This window comes from Pelmatolapia mariae, linkage group LG17 (assembly GCF_036321145.2).
Source record: "Pelmatolapia mariae isolate MD_Pm_ZW linkage group LG17, Pm_UMD_F_2, whole genome shotgun sequence".
Lineage (NCBI taxonomy): Eukaryota > Metazoa > Chordata > Actinopteri > Cichliformes > Cichlidae > Pelmatolapia > Pelmatolapia mariae.
The window spans coordinates 9,103,161-9,121,089 of NC_086242.1; the positions used below are offsets into that span (position 1 = coordinate 9,103,161).

At 41.6% G+C, this 17,929-nt stretch overlaps 2 protein-coding genes across 13 annotated transcripts in view; both read left to right on the forward strand.

Annotated features, from left to right (window-relative positions):
* The window catches only part of znf800b (zinc finger protein 800b), a 298,466-nt gene that overhangs the window by 16,291 nt on the left and 264,246 nt on the right, over positions 1-17,929 (forward strand). For 8 of the 9 annotated variants that reach the window (XM_063500391.1, XM_063500396.1, XM_063500394.1 and 5 more), the window contains 9 exons: positions 2,984-3,079; positions 4,578-4,721; positions 7,250-7,430; positions 7,519-7,708; positions 7,794-7,956; positions 8,659-9,023; positions 9,122-10,291; positions 10,671-10,782; positions 11,279-13,588. In XM_063500391.1, the coding sequence (XP_063356461.1) occupies positions 2,984-3,079; positions 4,578-4,721; positions 7,250-7,430; positions 7,519-7,708; positions 7,794-7,956; positions 8,659-9,023; positions 9,122-10,291; positions 10,671-10,772 (2,411 nt within the window). In that variant the 3' untranslated portion in view covers positions 10,773-10,782; positions 11,279-13,588. Of the gene's footprint in view, positions 1-2,983; positions 3,080-4,577; positions 4,722-7,249; positions 7,431-7,518; positions 7,709-7,793; positions 7,957-8,658; positions 9,024-9,121; positions 10,292-10,670; positions 10,783-11,278; positions 13,589-17,929 lie in introns of those variants that run through there. The other variant, XR_010096766.1, reaches the window with a different exon arrangement.
* grm8a (glutamate receptor, metabotropic 8a) overlaps positions 15,791-17,929 on the forward strand; it is a 287,983-nt gene continuing 285,844 nt past the window's right edge. For 2 of the 4 annotated variants that reach the window (XM_063500400.1, XM_063500397.1), the window contains exon 1: positions 16,022-16,442. The gene's annotated coding sequence lies outside the window, so the exon portion shown is untranslated. Of the gene's footprint in view, positions 15,849-16,021; positions 16,443-16,605; positions 16,712-17,929 lie in introns of those variants that run through there. The other 2 variants (XM_063500399.1, XM_063500398.1) reach the window with 2 other exon arrangements.

Here is a 17,929-nt window from a genome sequence, read left to right on the forward strand (position 1 = left end):
ATCTGACTCTCTTGCAGAGGGGGATGTGGAGGTCAGAGTGGTCACTAACCTTCACCCCTGGGATTATAGCAGCAATCGCAGGGGAGGTGTTGGGGGATGGTAAAGAGGAAAACACGTTCTGTCACACATTAATACATAATCTTCATCTCTGTCAAAGCCTCTCACACAGTTGTCATTTACCTTTCTGTCTCTGTGCCTTTCTGCCACCTTCTCTGTGGGTGTATTACTCTGTAAGCTAGTCTCTTTGATTTTTATGTGTCTCTCAGGGTGTTTTCACACCTCTACTGTTTAGTTTGTCAGAGCAGAACAACCGCACTGAGACCTATGGATGAGTGGTCTGGGTCCAGTTCACGAAAAAGTCCAGAGCAGTTTGTTTACAGTTAAAATGTGATCCAACCTCAGTCCGACGAACTGTGAAATATCACCTAGATATACTGCTTAAAGAAATTCTCCATGTTTTCAAGAACACAGTACCTTTTTCATTTTGTTTTATTGCTCCTGCCCCAGCAACATCTAGCCAATAAGCAGACTCAGTGTTCTCACTTGGTTCACTTGGAGTTTGCTTGGGCTTTTTCTCTGTGTAAAAAAGCCCAAGCAAACCAGAGTAAACCAACCACAATTACACCACTTTCACACAAAACAGGTCTACTCAAGGTGTGTATGGCATTTTGAGTAGACCTGCCTCCCAGTATTGTAGAAACTTCTTAAAAGTAGACAATTGATAACTAGATGAAAGTAATGTGATAACTTTGTATTGTTTATAAACATGCTGTTTAAAAATAAAATATTGATACCACTAAAGGACATGTGAAATAATTATGTAATTGTTCTTTTTGTTTGCCTTTGTTAAAGTTATACTGAGAGACTATATTTTTAATTTAACTTGATAAAAAAAGACAAAACACAAAACCTCTTATCACATTTTTTTTAAGATTTCTATACATATCACAGTAATGTTGTTGCCTTGATGCATTTTAATCACAGTAATCATGACTTAAAAATCTGACTGCCCTAGTTGGCATTAAAATATATTGTACCAGTGCAAAATTTTTAAACATGAAATGTCTCAGCTTCTGAATTCCAACATGACATTAATTAACGTCATCTTGGAAATAGCAGAGCTTTCCACGAATTAACAGAATGCCAGTCAAAGGGTACCGCTACAATCTCCAAGATACACAAATGGTAGTTTGTGGGCTGTAATATATGTGCATGCTTCAGAGGGAGACAAACAGTGGATATTTGTCACAGCTGAAAGCAATGATAATGTTTTATTTGGAGCCTTGTGGTAGCCTTGCTTTTACAAACAGCTCTTTTGTCGCAGTAGAAATAATGTTCTCAATGGCATCTTATTTTTTGAGGTGATAACAGGGTGTGTGGTGGTGTATGTGAAGGTAAACACCCCTGTGGTTGTTTGTATGCCCATCTCAGATTGTATTGATGTAAAAAAAATTGTTCATGGAATACCAAAAAATAATTACATACAAAATAAAAATTATGCCCTCATTCTACCTTTTATTATAGAGGAGGTAGGATGAGGGCACTTTACCTACCCATAAGTCATTTCAGTAAACCACTGCAGGTCTTTCAGCCACAGTCAGCTTCTATAAATAATGCAAGAACCAAAGCTCTGCTCCTGCTATGTTATATTTAATGTTTTATACAACAGAAAACTAAATTTGTTTGACTCTGAGACCAATACGTTCAAACTTCTTTCTTTCCATGAATATGTGCTGATTGTGTTCATTGTGTTGTGGCACAGGATGTTGTGATCACATCCTAATGATGCATTTTATTTATTTATTTTTTACAAAAAATGACAGTGACGTGGTGGTTGTTGCTTGGTAGCTTGTTTCTGATGATGTTTGTTTATGGTTCATCCAACATGACCACAGGTTTTGAATTGAAGACTAAAACAGTAATTGTATTTTTAAAAAAACAAAAGCAAAAAAACAACAAACGTATGGTCTGAAAATGGTTTAAAAAGCTTTAAAAAAAAGGTTTAAAAAGTGTTTCGTTCAATCAATAACAAACAACTATTATCACTAAGGCCAATAAATAACACTGTGGCGACAAATTTGATCTTTCATGCAGGTAGAAAAATTAATATCTGATTTACATTTTTTAAAACTTGTTGGCTAGTACTGTTACATTGAGAGTGAACATAAATCAATTCAACTTGCATGAAAACAAGAGAGGAGTAAAGGACAATTGTCTCCCTGTATTATATGACAATTGAATGAATGATTACATGCATTAAAGGGAAGCTAGTGCAAAAGCTGGCACATAAGTCAAACAAAACATTAAATCCCTGCCATGATCAGGATTGCTGCTTTCTCAGTCTACATCCTCCAGTAATTGCAGGTCATGCATAAGCAAAAAATATTCTCCAGTGCACATCAGTAAATTTCGCCATGTTCCTCTTTTGGCAGATAATGTGGCACTGTGCTAGACCCAAGTCGGAGTATCCAATCCTTTGCTGTCGCCGACCTCTGTTGGAGTTGGCACAAAAATTTGCCAGCAGCACGCCTCTGCCCTCCCACTGCACGTTTTTCATCACTCCCACTTGAGCTGTAGTCCTCTGAGCAATCCCTGCAGAGAGATTTCATTTGTAAAGGGTGTTTTTTCATTTACACCCATGTCCTGTGTTTCCTTTCCGTTATAATGCTGATCCTAGAAGGCAAAGATAGAAGGCATGCTTTCTCATTTTGTGTGTGTGTGTGTGTGTGTGTGTGTGTGTGTGTGTGTGTGTGTGTGTGTGTGTGTATTAGAAGGTAATGATTTCAAAACGAATCACTATCCTGAACAGACTTCATTGTCTGACTCTGATTGTATTTGCCCTTTAAGCACTGGCGTTGGCAATATACTTTGTTCCCACCAGCTCCCCAGAATTTCTAGGTGATGCTTTATTTCTCAGTGGCTTTCATACTCTGTTGTAATTACACGCTCACTTTAATAAAATGCTCTCTCTCTCTCTTTTTAGGTCTCTGTGTGGAGCCGGGTGATCCTCCTCTGCTCCAGCAGCCTCTGCAGACCTCCAAGTCTGGGATTCAGCAGATAATTGAATGCTTCCGTTCTGGTTTGTGTTTTCTTATTGTCCTTCATTTCATTCTTATTTATGATCTCCTGTCATTGCTCCCTTCTTTCAGTTGAATATGTGTTGACAGTTTTCACAGTGGAGTGCCACAAGAAATTGTGATCTAATCCCAGTAACACTTCAGCAGGATTGCCATCCTTTATACCACAAATTTTTTTGATTTCTAATTTGTTTATTTAATAGATTAATTGTTTAGTCTGAAAAATATGAGCAAATTGCTACATTGAAAAGATGCAACCCTGAACTGGATAAGGAGTTAAGAAAAAAAGATCCCTCTTTTCTATTCGTCTTGCACTTCTTGATTCCTGAAGCCATGATTATGCTCTTTTGCGTAGAAGGACATGAACAGCTGTAGACACTGTGGTCAGTCTGCTTGAAGTCTGCCTGAAAGGCACATATGTAGGTGATGTATTGCAATGTAAAGTCTCCATATCTGATGACAGTGAGCACCTATTAGCTGGTCTTCCTTTGCCCAGCAGTGCTTTACAGTTCCTCCTGGGTCTTCCCGAGGCTATATAACTATAAAACCTCTCCAGTGATTTCTGGGTCTACCCCCGGTTCTCTTCCCAGCTGGGAATGCTTGAAAAGCTTTCCAGAGCTCATGCCCATAGGTAAAGGTTGAGACACAGATCGACTATTAAATTGAAAGCTTTTCCTTCCAACTAAGTCTCTTAAAACAAATCAACAGTACAATACAATAGTCATTAATATTCAAAATACTGTAGATTATGTTTCTGTTGAAATAATGATTATTCTGCTTGAACTCAGCCAGTTGTGTTTAGTCTGATCTTCTGCTCTGTACCTCTAAATTGTAAGCTCACTGTGGTTATGACTTGCTGTTGTAATCCATGCCACTACACATATAGTTCTGAGCCAGTGGCAGAGGGCAAAGGATAAAATGAAGTGGCAGGTGTGTGTGTGTGTGTGGTTCTGACATCTGTGTGAGTCCTCCTAATGGTGTTTACTCTGATTTTTGCATAACATAAATGTGTCTGTGTGCATATGTGTATTTCTTGCCATTGACACATGTAAATAAAATGTCCAGGAAGGTGCAGCAATGTGTCACATACCCAATAAAGCACTGAACAGATGCACAATTGAAATGAATGCTGAATGACAGTTTTTGAAAAAGTAATGAAAGGAGTGTAGTCCTTAATACAAAGACTTCATTATCACTATCAGAAATCCTTTAAAAGAACAAAGTACTAATTCCAGGGATTATGATATCTATCACAGTTACCCTACAGGGTTTTCATGCATACAGGAACTTATCATTCCTCTGTGATTAATCCTAATTTTCTATGCGGTTTCTTATATCAAGATATAATACAGAGTCTTAAAAAAAGTGGAAATATAAATGAATTCAAATTTTATCTAATAAAATGTCCTTCAGCATAATGATGCTGCAGCCAACCTACGCTTAGGACTGTTTTTGAAAATACTGTATCTGTGCTTTTGACTCCTTATATTTTTGTTGCAGGCACCAGCCAGCTAAAACACATGCTGCTAAGGGAGGTGGACACCATCTTTGAGTGTAAACTGTGCCGCAGTCTGTTCAGAGGCCTGCCCAACCTCATCACACATAAGGAGTACTATTGCCTATCACGCCTGCCTGAATCTGATGGTCAGTGACAACGTGCCTAAGCATGCAGACACACATTCATCAACATGTCTGGAATACATCTTCATGATCCAAATTCTGCTGAGAAATCCCCCAAAAGAGCAGAGAAGATGCCTGAAAACTCAATAATAAAATCAATAGGTACAGCAAGAACTGGGGACAGACCTTTTGTGAAGACTGGGGGCATTCAAATTAACTTGTTAACACCCCCAGACAAACTGTAAGTCCCCGGATAAAGCAGGGATCAAACTTCACTTCAGCTTGGGCCCCATAAATCCCTGAGGTTACCCACACACAAATGCCCTTGGCAAGGGAAAAAAAGCCTCTGATTTCTTTAACGTCGCCTTCTGCTTCTTCAAATTTGACTTTCTCTCACTCCCAAGGTTCCTTTACGCTCTTTCATGCCATCTGTCTCATACTCATTATTGTCTCTGTCTTTGTACACACAAACCCACATCCCATTGCACATCTATCCATCATGCAGTTTCTCCTCTCGTACTACTAAGCAGAGTGACTTTGAACTCTCACCATTTGTTTTATCTACTCCTCATTAGCCATAGTATGCGTCCACGTCTCTTTGCTTTAAAAGAGGAAGGAGGCTCCAAGAAAAGATGTACACTAAGAAAGTCTTCAAGCAATTTTTCCGTTGGCTTTCTCTGCTTTCTTTTAAGAAACAGTGCTGTCTTGGTATGAACAGTCAGTTATATTATTTACCTTGTAAAAAAAAGTCTTTTAATTGTATCTTATCTTCATCTGCTTTTTGATCTGTGCAGCAGTAAGTACAGCTTTGTTTTTGTTTTTCGTAATCGGGAGTCTATCAACTAAGGTTTATTGTGTATTATATTAGAAAATGACTCATTCATACTTGTTCAATACAGGTATGACCCATGATGCACTACATAACAGTGCAAGACAACCCTACAGTGCAGACACCGACATCATGATTACATTGCCAGTAGGGATAACAACCACAGAGGTAGACTTTACAGTAACAGCACTGGTAGCTATAAAGTGTGTATAAATATACCAGAGGATAACATATGTGGTTATGCCAAAGAGCGTAAATTTCCTTGTGCCATTTAAGGTGGCTGTGTATGTCAGAATGTAGATCTAGTGAAGTATGTTAGTCTATAGCAGAGGTGTCAAACTCCAGTCCTCGAGGGCCAGCATCCTGCTCGTTTTTGAGATATCCCTGCACTACCTGCTGCTGATTACCTGGTTTACATGTGCTTTGCCAATAAGAAGCTACAAGGGCAGGCTAGTTGGAAAACAAGCAGGACAGCAGCCCTCGAGGCCTGGAGTTTGACACCTGTGGTCTAAAGCATGTCCATACAGTGTAGACATACTAGAGTGTAAAATATGACTGAGTGAGCGCAGCCTGTGTTCAGTCTCTTGGTGCAATGAAGGGGCCCCAAGCTTTGAGGAGGCTTACTGCCTGGGAGAGGACGCTATTTCAGTGTCTGGGAGTGTTGGTTTGGATGCTCAGATATGCCGGACAGCAGAGCAGTGAACAATTGATGGGAGGGCTCTGTAGAGCAGATACAGTGTTCATTGCATAGTTCTGTAAGTGGTAGGGCCACAATGAGCTTCTCTGCTGTCCTTATAATCCACCTGAGGGACTTTAAATCAGTTTTGTTGCAGTTCCCATACCACACAGTGATTTATAAGAATAAAATAAGGGCTTTATTATTGCTGAGGAAACCCTAATCCTGTCAAGAGTAAACATTTGCATTTACTTGAAATAAAATACTCTTTGTGGATAAGGATATGTGCTAATCTAAAGTTGCACAGAGACGGTGTTTTGTAGCCCTGCACCCTCATCCATTCACTACATAACCTGAATCACCACAACCACTCTACACTCCAACCATATTAAATGTTGTTTCACTCTCTCCTCTTTTCAGTAGCACAAAAGAAAATTAAAGAGAAAAGCTGGTTGGCCCCTGTGAGATTATTTTGTCCGTTTAGATTTGGGCACTTTTATCTGATGCCTTTGTGCAATTTGCCACAGGTCAGAGATTTTAAATGAATACAATGACTGCTTCTGTTTCTCTTTTTAATAGTATAATGTAGCAGCCCATTAGGGCAAATTGCAGTCTTTCAGGTGATGGCATTACAGCTGAATGAGGATCATTTTCCACTAATTAAAATCTTTTCATTTTGGGTTACCTTGTCTTCGTGATCTTTTTTTCCGATATATATTCAGATATCCTTTCTAAATGGTGTTGTCAGTAAAACATGGTTCTGTAGTAACCTCATGTGAACACAGCCGGTATTAGCATTTTATTTTTAGCAAGGCAAATGTTTTCATGACAAATTTCTAGCTTGCTCTTTATAAGGCAGCTGCACCAGAATAGCCTTCAAGTCATACAGACTTCAGTTCAGCTTCTAAAGATCTCACTGAGACTGAACATCTGTGTCACACTCATATACTTGTGTATATTTGTGTTTATTTGCATACATTTGTTTTTCTTTTGTGTATTATGTGACAAACAGCTGATGGATTGTTTCTTGGGATTTTTCTTTCATAGGTTCATCAGGTGATGACAGGCAGAGTGTTGCCATGAAGGATTTACTGGATGCTATCTATCCACGAGCCGATCGGCCAGATTACGTAGTCCGACTGGAGCCCATACAGACCACCACAAAGGCTGTGTTTCAGTACCTCACCACAGAGGAGGAGCTTGCTCGATTTCCATCACACACACCCAGGTCAGCACTGCGCTGATGGAGTAAGATGTACTACAACTTCTAAGATCATGTCTTTTCTTCATTTCTGATATATTTTTATTTCTTGCAGTGCCAGAGAGAGTCCAGTAAATTGGGAGGGCGAATCAATGGAAAGTGTGGAGAATAACCAGGCAAACCAGACAGGTGGACCAGAAAGCCACAACAGCCCAGGACACAACCAGGGACAGAGGAGATGGGAGCCTGAAGAGGAGGCTAAAGAGGAGCAGCCACCGCCTGAGGATGAGGGGTCCAACAGTGGGGTAGGTGTTGCAGAGAACAAAGACAAAGTGTTGTCTTGTTTGTGATGCTGAGTAACTCAGTCTTATTTCTCTCACTCTCATTCAGGTTGAAGATGTGACAATCTCCTGTTGTCTTTGCGGTCAAGACTTCAACTCGCGCCGCAGCATCAGACGCCACTGCCGCAAAATGCACCAGACAAAACTCGAGGAACTCAGAAAGTTTACAGAGACACGCACAGTTCCTACGAGCCTGCTGTCCATGGTGAAAGGTATGCAATCTGTATTTGTGCTGGTAAATTGACTAGTAGTTTCTGTTGTGCTTTTCCTGTCCTGACAAATTATAATATCTAACAAAACTTACTTAAAATTGTGTCCTTTCCCACAATCCTCCTTGTTCTTTAAGAAAAAAGAAAAATAAATGGATCTATGCATTACTGTAATATTAATAACTTGCTCCCTCTATTGTGTAACAGTATTTTGCATACCCGTACAATATTTGTAAAAGTTATTGACTTGTTTTTACAAAGAACTGACACTGAAAAGCTTCTTTTGGTTCCTCTGTTATTCACAAAGGGTCACCACATCAGATGGTATGCCCTTCCTGAAACAGCCCTGAAGGCATTTGTTTCACCTCCCAGTCTCTCAAACTGGGGATCTTTTGAGTGTTAGGTGAATGTAAACCTTCAAAAAATTTTCATGTCTTTAGCCTGATGAAGTAAAAGGCATTTATTACTCATTTAAACCTACCTCGAGTGCCTGGGCTTGAATTTTTTTAGATGTCATTTTTGGTAACATTGTTCTAAACATTCCACGTGAAGTATCAAATTGTGGCCATTTGCTATTATTCATTGTTCTTTGTGTTTACCTACCATGCTATAAAAAATGATGTGTTTTTTTTAATGTTAAATGAAATTTTTACTTTTCCACAGGAATTATCGTTTAAAATAATAACCCTTTTCATGACACCACAGGTCGGCCGAGGACACTCAGCACACCTACTGGAAAGTCATGTCCAGTGTGCCTCAAAACCTTCGCTACCAAAGCTAATGTGCGACGCCACTTTGATGAGGTGCATCGTGGTCTGCGAAGGGACACCATCACACCCAGCATCGCCTCACGCCCCGGCCAGCCCTTCTCACTGGAAGTCACGCCTCCCAGAAAGAGCAGCAATGCCTCGCCAACACGTGGCCACAGCTCCAAGTCCACCCCTGTGAACTCTAAAACATCATCTTCAAACCAAAACCAAGCCAAACCTCAGACTCAGCTCCCAGCCTCGACACAGGCAAACTCGGCATCATGCCGCTGCACGCTCTGCAAGAGGAATTACAGCTCACAGGTAGGGTTTGTTAATAAGTTGGTATTTTGTCGTCATGTAATTTGCTCCTTCAGAAAACAAACGTGAATTAATTTTTGAATTTCAATTGTGTGTTTCAGCTCATGTTGAAGAGGCACATGCGTATAGTCCACAAGATATACAGCATGAAAAGCAACAAGTCTTCTAGTACAGCAACGTCCACCGCTGCAGCAGCCACTTCCAACAGCAGCAGCACGAACTTGTCTGTCAGCAACAATGTCAGGGTTAAGGAGGAAGCAGTGGAGCCCTCGGATGAAGAAGACGACGAGGACATTGACAGCAGTCCAGCACCTTCTCCTGGTGACAGCACTGGCACAGCTAAAGGAGTTTCTGTGGCACACAATGCCACGAAGGTGAAGGAGGAAGAGGCCCCGTCAAGCCCAAAAATGACATCATTATCATCATCATCATCCTCCCGTGGGGGAAACGCGTGTAGTGGCAGCATGGCCACCAAAATGACGAAACTGTCAGTGGGCTTTGACTTTAAGCAGCTCTTCTGCAAGCTGTGCAAACGACAGTTCAGCTCACGTCAGAACTTAACAAAACACATTGAGCTGCACACAGACGGCAACGACATCTTCATTAAGTTCTACCGCTGCCCTCTCTGTCGCTACGAGTCGCGTCGCAAGCGCGACGTCTTGCGTCACGTGACCGTAGTTCACAAGAAGTCATCCACGTACCTCGCCAAGATCATGCCCAAACTGGAGAGTAGGGCAGTGAAGAGGCTAGCAGAGGTAGTCCTCAACAATTCGAACAAGAGGACAGGCAGCAGCGTCAAAGAGGAAGTGAACGGACGTCACGCTTCGTCGTCTTCCTCCCCCTCACCTCCCGTCACTCGTAAGCAAGAGTGCTCCACAACTGGCCCAACAGCTTCTTCAGCTTCCTCTTCCTCTGCCCCACCTCCAGCCCCCGTCACTCGTAAACAACAGGAGCTGTCGTCGACAGTCTTGACCCCGTCCCCTCCCGTCACCCGTAAGCAAGAGAGACAGCAGACCCATCAGCACCGCCCCATCAGCCCCCCGCTGACCCGTCGCAGCGAAAAACACACACACCAACGCAACAACTCCTCCTCCTCCACCAACACCACCACCACCACCACCTCTTCCTCACCCAGCAACCAAACCCCACACACGCGGCGACATGACGCCCAGTCAGAGAGCAGCACGGGGACATCGTCCACTGAAGTCAGAGTGACAAAGAATTTCTCCCTTCACGCTTGTGACCAGTGTGGACGGGCCTTTGCTAAGAAGGTATGACTGACACGAATTCTCCCTGTGAGAACAGGCAGATACTGACAAAGACCAAATAACCTTTGTTTATACCACAGAAAGTCTTACTGAGGTTAAAAATGTCAACAGTTTTAAAGAGTGCTCTGACCGAGACAGGAAGTAGCACAAATTTGCATTTAAATGAGTCACCTTGGACTCTCTGCAGTTTTCTGGTATATAAGCAAAATGATTAATTGATTAATCAAAGTCATCCATAGATTAAGCATTCATCCGTATGCTATTTTTCCTGCAACCACAACATTAAAATACATTTGGCCAGTAGTGACTTCATAAAATAAAAAAAACCCACTAGCATACATCTGCATAACATTTGAATGTATTTGTGAATGATTTTTCTCAGTTGTACCTGGAGTCACATAAGCGAAGCCATCGTAACGCAACGACAGCAGCAGCCAGCAGGAGGAAAGGAGTCAGCACCCGCTCCAAATCCCTGGTCTGGTGAAAAACACAGTGTAAGAACACAGAGTTTCCCTCCAGTGCAGCGAGTCCGCTGCTTCATCGCTGCCTCGTTCTCACCCTGCCAGTTTGTCTTTTTGTTTTTTTTGTCTCCCTCTCTGTTTCCTGATGTGTGTGCCAAAACTGCAAAAAGACAAGCTCCTGCAAGATGCACTTGTACCTGAGCAAATCTGTAAATGTCGGCTTGTGTTTGAGATGGGCCAGTTTCCTTTGTGGCAGGAAATGTGTGTTTATTTGTTAGTCTTGAAGACCACTCCCTGGGCAGAGATGAGAAATCCCAATCAGCCTCCTCCTTCTTCTCCTCCTTTAATTAACTGCTTGGCATGTTTTACCAGCTGTTTCCTGCATGCTCACTCTCACTTACTTCTCTATGTATCACTCTGCTCATTAGAAGTCTTTTTTCTTACCTCCTGCTTCTCCCTTGATTCTTCGTTCAACTCATTCTGATCATTTTTTACCCTCACTTTTACATCGCTCTCTCTCTCCACACAGACCCCCTGGAATAAAGGGTGAGCGAGCCACTAATGATGACAAACTGGAAAAATAATAGGCAGATGGAGCAAGCACAGGAAAAAGATGACGGAAATGTGAAGGAAACAAACAAAAAAGGAACAACGGAGCCCGATGGAGGAGTGAAGTACAAACAGTTTTATGTTCCACATTTGCTTAAGAACCAAATATATTGTTGGAATCTCACATTCATGTATAATTTCATGATGAAGCCAGCCAGCATGCTGGATGGTGGCGCTGCTATCTACACAGAGACTCACTACTGGTATATATATTCTCTATTTACCTACTACAAGATGTGAATATGGATCCATATGCAGATGACTAGTTTGTACTGCTTTGCTCCTGTAAACGGCCTTTAGTAAAAGGATGAAGTTAATCTATGGAAGTGTGTATGTGTGCGTGTGTGTGTGTGTGTGTGTAAGAGAGGGAGGGAAATCAGACCTGGATTGTGGTCTCTGCAAAAAACAGACTGAGAGATAAAGCTAAATTAACCCTATACAAAATGAACCTATATCCTTACAGCAGCATTTCATTAATTTACGACTTATATGTATGTCCGTATCTTAAATTGGGTGTGATGCAGACCTATTATATTCAGCTGGTTCATCTGCTTTTCCCCCTCTTACTTGATTCCTGTGTTGATTGGACCACTTTTGTGCCCTGCTGTCTTTCCAGGAAGAGAAACTGTAGCCAAAGTGTTTGATGCTCGCCTTAGAATTGAATAGTCTCTATTTTGTCACGTACATTGTCCCAGAAATTTAAACTTGTCGGATTTAGTCAGCTCTAAAGTGACCAACAAGTTCAGATGTTATGAATTACAGGGTACAGCCAAAGAAAAGGAAATACCAGAGTGGATTTTTAAGTTTTCTTTAAAGTTTTAAAAAACAAAATGTGTGCGTGCTTCTTCTAATATCACTTCAATCAGTTTCATGTGGTAATCACTGTTTTTTCTGCCTTATCTACTTGGTGTGATTGCATGCTTGTAAGGGGTGTTTCCTTTACCGTGACAGTACCCTGTACCACCAGGTTATGCTTCCGGAGAACTTTTTTGTACTCTGGAAGGAATCTTTCACTTAATAGAAATGAATCAAATTCCCACTTATAAAAGTCTGAAACAACACGTGGTACAGCAGGGGAAACATTTGGACTATCAAACTGACACCCTGCATGCTAAATCACAGCGAGAAGGAACTGAACAGCACATTATATGGAGTAATGTGTGCTTGAATGTTTGCAGGATGTGACAGGTCACCAACAGCCATACTGCCTTAGATCTTAAACTGTTAACTGGAACATTATTTTCTTACCACTGTCATCTTGCTGATTCTTCAGTTAGTTACTGTACTTTCCATCACAGGTCCTGGTAGATGTGTCTCAACCTCAGTGCCTAAAGCAGCACGCATGGCAGGTTTGAATAATAAGAAAGCCACAAATCCAGAAAGCAAAACTATTAAATTCCCCTTATTTAACAATTGGCATTAAATGTTTTGTTACATCCACTTAAACATGCAGGGGCATGAACTTTTCTTTCCCTTCTTACCTGTAAGATTGTTTTTTTGTTGTTGTTGTTTTTTTTTACTGAATACTGTATGAATTCCATTCAAAATATGATTTCCTGTACCCAAACTTGAGAGGGATGGGGGGGTTGGGGTTTACTTGTTTGCTAACCGCTCCTGATGGTAGTCTTTGAGACACTGGCACATAAGAGTTGGAAAGAAAGGATCAAGGAAGACCAAAAGCAGATATGTCTTACTGTTCAAACAGAAAGCCATGAAATGGAACAAAACCTGAAAAAAAGGAAAGACCAAACTTTATTTTTATAACCGAAAATGCTAGAGCAGCGAGGTTTTGACAGCGTGTATATATCGATCCATCCTGCACGGATGGTATAAATAATAGTTCTAATAGTCAAAATAGTTACTCACTTGTGTTGGTTGGCCATATGCTTTGAACACGTCTGACTAGTTACAACTCTGTAATTGTTTATTGCTGAGGCAAGCTTGCATTGTTCCACCATTAGTTCTTTTCTTTTTTCTTTCTTTTTTTAAAATCTTACACTGTTTGAAGGAGGAGATTTTGTTGTTGAAATGTGTCCAGAAGAGAGCAGGAATGAAACCTCAAGAGACTTTTAGATTATTATTATTTTTTAATTTTGACATTTCTTTAATCATAAGTTGTAATGTTATTAAGGTCACCTTCTAGAGCATTTGACAAGCGTTAGAAAAGCCTTTCAGTGACAAGAATGTTGAAACCAACCACTTAAATAAAAATATACTGCTTTAAACCTCAGTAGGTTGTTGTGTGGCTTTGTCTTTTTTTTCTCTCTTTGAAATGTGAGTCACCTACTTCAATCAATCTTGTTTGTTTACAGCGTTTGCAGATTTCATTTGGTTTTTCAAGAATTATGTCTTTGGAGACAGCTTTCCATTTTCCCCACCCAACTTTGCTGAAATGCATCTTTTTATTTTTTAATGCCACTGAGTTGTGGTGGTGACAATAAGAGACATTTTATTGAGTGCAGGAAATATTATTCAAAGATATGAACACATTTCTATTCGTAAGTACAGTCAAAGCCTGATATCAGTAGGTCCATAGACAGTGAGCCACACCGTTACACTGGGTAATAATTTCAATCTCTGCAAACAACATTGTCAGATTGCAGGTTACATATGCTCACTGGCCATTTTATTAGGTACACCGAATTAAGCTGCTCATTAACACATGTAATTAACCAATCACATGGCAGAAAGTCAATGCTGCTGCTACTAGCAGTGTCTGCCTGTCAAGACAACTTGTTGAACATCAAACTGCTACAGCAGCATCCACTCCTGTCAGCTAAGAACAGGAAACTGGACAATAGAAGATACTGTCATACCTGGATATTGTTGCTAACCCCTTAAAAGTCCAGCCACCCATCTTCTATTGTCCATTCTAGCAGGATAACCATGCCACAAAGCTCAAATCATATCAAACTGGTTTCTTAAACATGAAACCAATAAGTTCACTGTAGTCAAATTAATGCTACAGTCACCAGAACTCAATCCAATAGAGCAAATCTACAGCAACCGTGTGATGATATCATGTCAATATGGACCAGAATCTTGGAGGACTGTCTCCAGCATCTTGTTGAGTCTCAGGCATGCATAATTAAAGCAGTTCTAAAAACATAAGGTCCAACCATGTACTAGCAAAGTCTAATTAAAGAAGTAAGTGCATAAGTCATGTTTCTGGTGGAAATACTCGACTATGTCAAAGTTGCCCGATACAAATCTGTCACTTACTCCAATTTCAGTAGACCTATCTAGAAATGAAAGCTCTTTTTGATAAGTACTTACTACAGCTGTTTGTACCATAATAACATTAGAAAAAAGAACAAATGAAACGTTTTTGAAGAAGATTTCCAAAATGAACTGAAAGGAATTTGGCATGTGAAGAGTTTAGTCATCGCTGTCACAGGACCTACTTCAAAGTTGACGTCCTGAACTAAGGGGACCTGAAAACAAACAAACAAGCCAACTTATGTACAGAGGTATAAAATGAAAGGAGATGGAACAAAATGTACCCATTACTAGTGTAGACATGAAGGTTACACTTTAACTTGAAAGCTCATTTTAGTACACTTCTTATATTGGCCAATTGAGTCCATAGAATTAAAGCTCATGTACATATTTATAAAAAGCAAAACTTCAAAACTGTTTTATTCAACTCCTGCCATGACTTTTTTCTTTTTATCTTTCTTTCCTTTTTTAAATTTTTTTAAGAATTTGATAACGCTCACCGGCCCCTTTCCTGTTGCAATTAGAAGACATCCACCGCTAGATGGTGCCATTGCTCCGCGTCTATGCACCTCCCTCCGAATCGGAAAAGCCACAAATTGGACGTGTTGCGCACATCTTACACGCTGTCACATGAGGGAACACCCGGGTCTGTTTCAATTGCCTGGTTTCTGACTCCACACAGCTTATCAAATTGTTATTACACAGCAGATGGGATGCGGTTCATTTGTTTAATTCCATTCACCACAAAGAACCATGGCGCTATGATTGTACAAAGAGGAAGAGGAGGGGTGTGTGGAAGGGGGAATCAATGGGCGCAGTAAAAAAACAACAAAAAACGGACTGAAGTTGAAGCAATTAAGAGTGTGGCACAACCGCCTGAGCATATTCTGATGACTTATTAACGTGTTCTAATAACCAACGCCTTCCACTGTGGAAACAATCGATCCGATTGATTGGTAATAAACTTGATTGAATGGGTGGATTCTGCTGGACGACAGTGGCGCAATTAGAGGATGATTTGGTGCAGGAGCAGACCCGACGCCTCCAATACATACATATGTTTCACGTAGAGCTGGGGGACAGGGGGGTTCGCGCTTCGTGTGGCAGCTTCGTGTCGTGCGCTGTCCTTTTCAGCACCGACAACCTGGAGAAGGGGGGGTGTTGGTGGTGTTAGTGTGCGCGCGCGTCCGCGGAGCAGCGCGAGCGGACTTCACGGGAAGGGTTTATGCGCAAAGTGCGGAAAGCTTAGAGAAGGAGCGGATAACAATCAGGTGGGTTTTAACAGCGTTATTGAGCGTTACTGACGAGAGTCCGCGCATGATGAATTCCTGCACTCTGCCCCCCCCCCCCCCCCTCATCACCCTCTCCCCTCCCTCTCTCTTTCTCCCTCTCTCCACATCTCTCTGTGTCTGAGATTCATTCCTGGGCATCGACTTCATTACAGGCAGCCTCCCTCTATTGTCTCCATTAACAAGTGCGGAGTTAATAGTTGATTTTGAGCCCCTAAATCAGCTCTGTTGGTCACGACAGAACACTTTCTTTTCTTTTTTCTTTTTTTCTTGTTTTTGTTCTTGTGTGGCAGCTGCACAGATCTGCTCCTTTCTCCAGTCATCGCCATGAGGATTGTCTAAATTGTCTTCAAATTCCTTTTGCTGTTGTGGAACAAACAGATTTTTACTTCAGGATATACAGATATATAAATATTGATTGTGTGTGTGCGTGTGTGAGGGTGGAGGTGAAACTGCTGAGTTCCGCAAGGAAGTTGCTTTAGACGGACAGGGACCCCACGGAGCCTGCGGGGGAGGCTGGAGCCGGAGCATCACCGCTCGCACACTGGCGGATGATTTGATTTTCTCATTTCCGAGGTATCTAAACACGCAGATTCTTTTCTCCACGTTACTAAATGCGCTGATCTCTTTTGCATTTCTCAGCGAGGGTGTGTGTGTGTGTGTGTTTCCCACCTTTTCCTCTCTCTCTCTCTCTAACACACATTCCTCTGCTGAATGGCTTTGACCAGTCTGTGTTATTCATTGTCTCAGTTTCACTGCTTCTTACTTCTTGCGGGATTTTATTGTTTTATGCATTTTTTTATTCTCTCTCTCTCTCTCGTGGATTTCCCCACGGTGGTGGCTGGGTGAGTACATGCTCTAACAGCACCCGTTCAAAGGTGTGTTTTACTCAGGATTGCGTGGATGTGTGTTAGGGGAAAAAATAGAGACGTGATATAATGAGCATGAATTTTGCTCTTCCAGATATCATTGCACGGGTGTTTCTCTGCTTTTACTGAGGATGGCAGTGTCTTAATTAGGCTGCAATCAGAATACCACCACTGCTGTACCGAATGAAGCCCAAAGGGCTGCATAATGAGCACACACACCCCTAGACTTTGATCTCGCACAGTCTTATTTTTGAACCTGTGAGCTCTGCGTTATCTTCTGACACATGACTTAATCACATCAGAAGCATGTGTGTGTGTGAGCTTTTTTCTGCATGCCCCACTGATGTGTGCTGAGACTGGAAACAATCAAAAAGGCTTTAAAGGACTAAGAAAAGTGTTTTTCCCCTCTGGAGGTAGCATTCAGGGGTAACGTGAACTATGGTTGGAGTGTTTGGAGAAGAGACCAGGAGAAAAAAATATGCATTCAAGTTCAGCCACATTTCATTTATTCATCTACAGCCCTGGTTAGGGTTATAACAGGTTGAACGGAAGTCGGATCCAAAGATTTGTGTGAGTGTGTGTGTGTTTTGAGGGAATCACCACTTTTTTTTTTAGTGCGCCGGTGGCCTATGAAACAGCTAAAACAGAAAAAAATAATAAATTAAAGTGACAGCGAGATAAGGGAGGAATAAAACGAGGCATGTATGTAAGAAGATGAAGGAGGGGGTGGCGAAGAGGCTGATCGCAATTGTTGGATGAGGCACTCAAAGGAACACCTACTTAAGGGGAAGGTGGAGTGGGGGAGAGAGGAGGGGAAGATGGGGGAGAGGACAGGGCAGCAGAAAAGCTATCACTTTCTGAAAAGAGCAGTGGACTCTCAAGAGAGATGGAGACGGCCTGTAGAAGGTGATGCGATGCAGCAGCGAGGCAGATGAGACGGTGGCAGAGAGGCAGAGCGTGGCAGGGAATAAAGAGAGAGAGAAATGGAGGGAGGAGGAGAAGGAAGAATCTGGAAAAAAGTGAGTGAAGAACCCCCCCCCCCCGAAACCTCCCTACTTGACTACACAACCAGAAGTGGGCAACAGGCTCGTAGACAGCCAGCCGTGGGTGTGAATTAAAAAGAGTGATGAGCCAGCTGCAGCCTTTCGGAGGGTGGGGGGGGTTTAACACTCTTCATCGTTGAGCACATAAGCG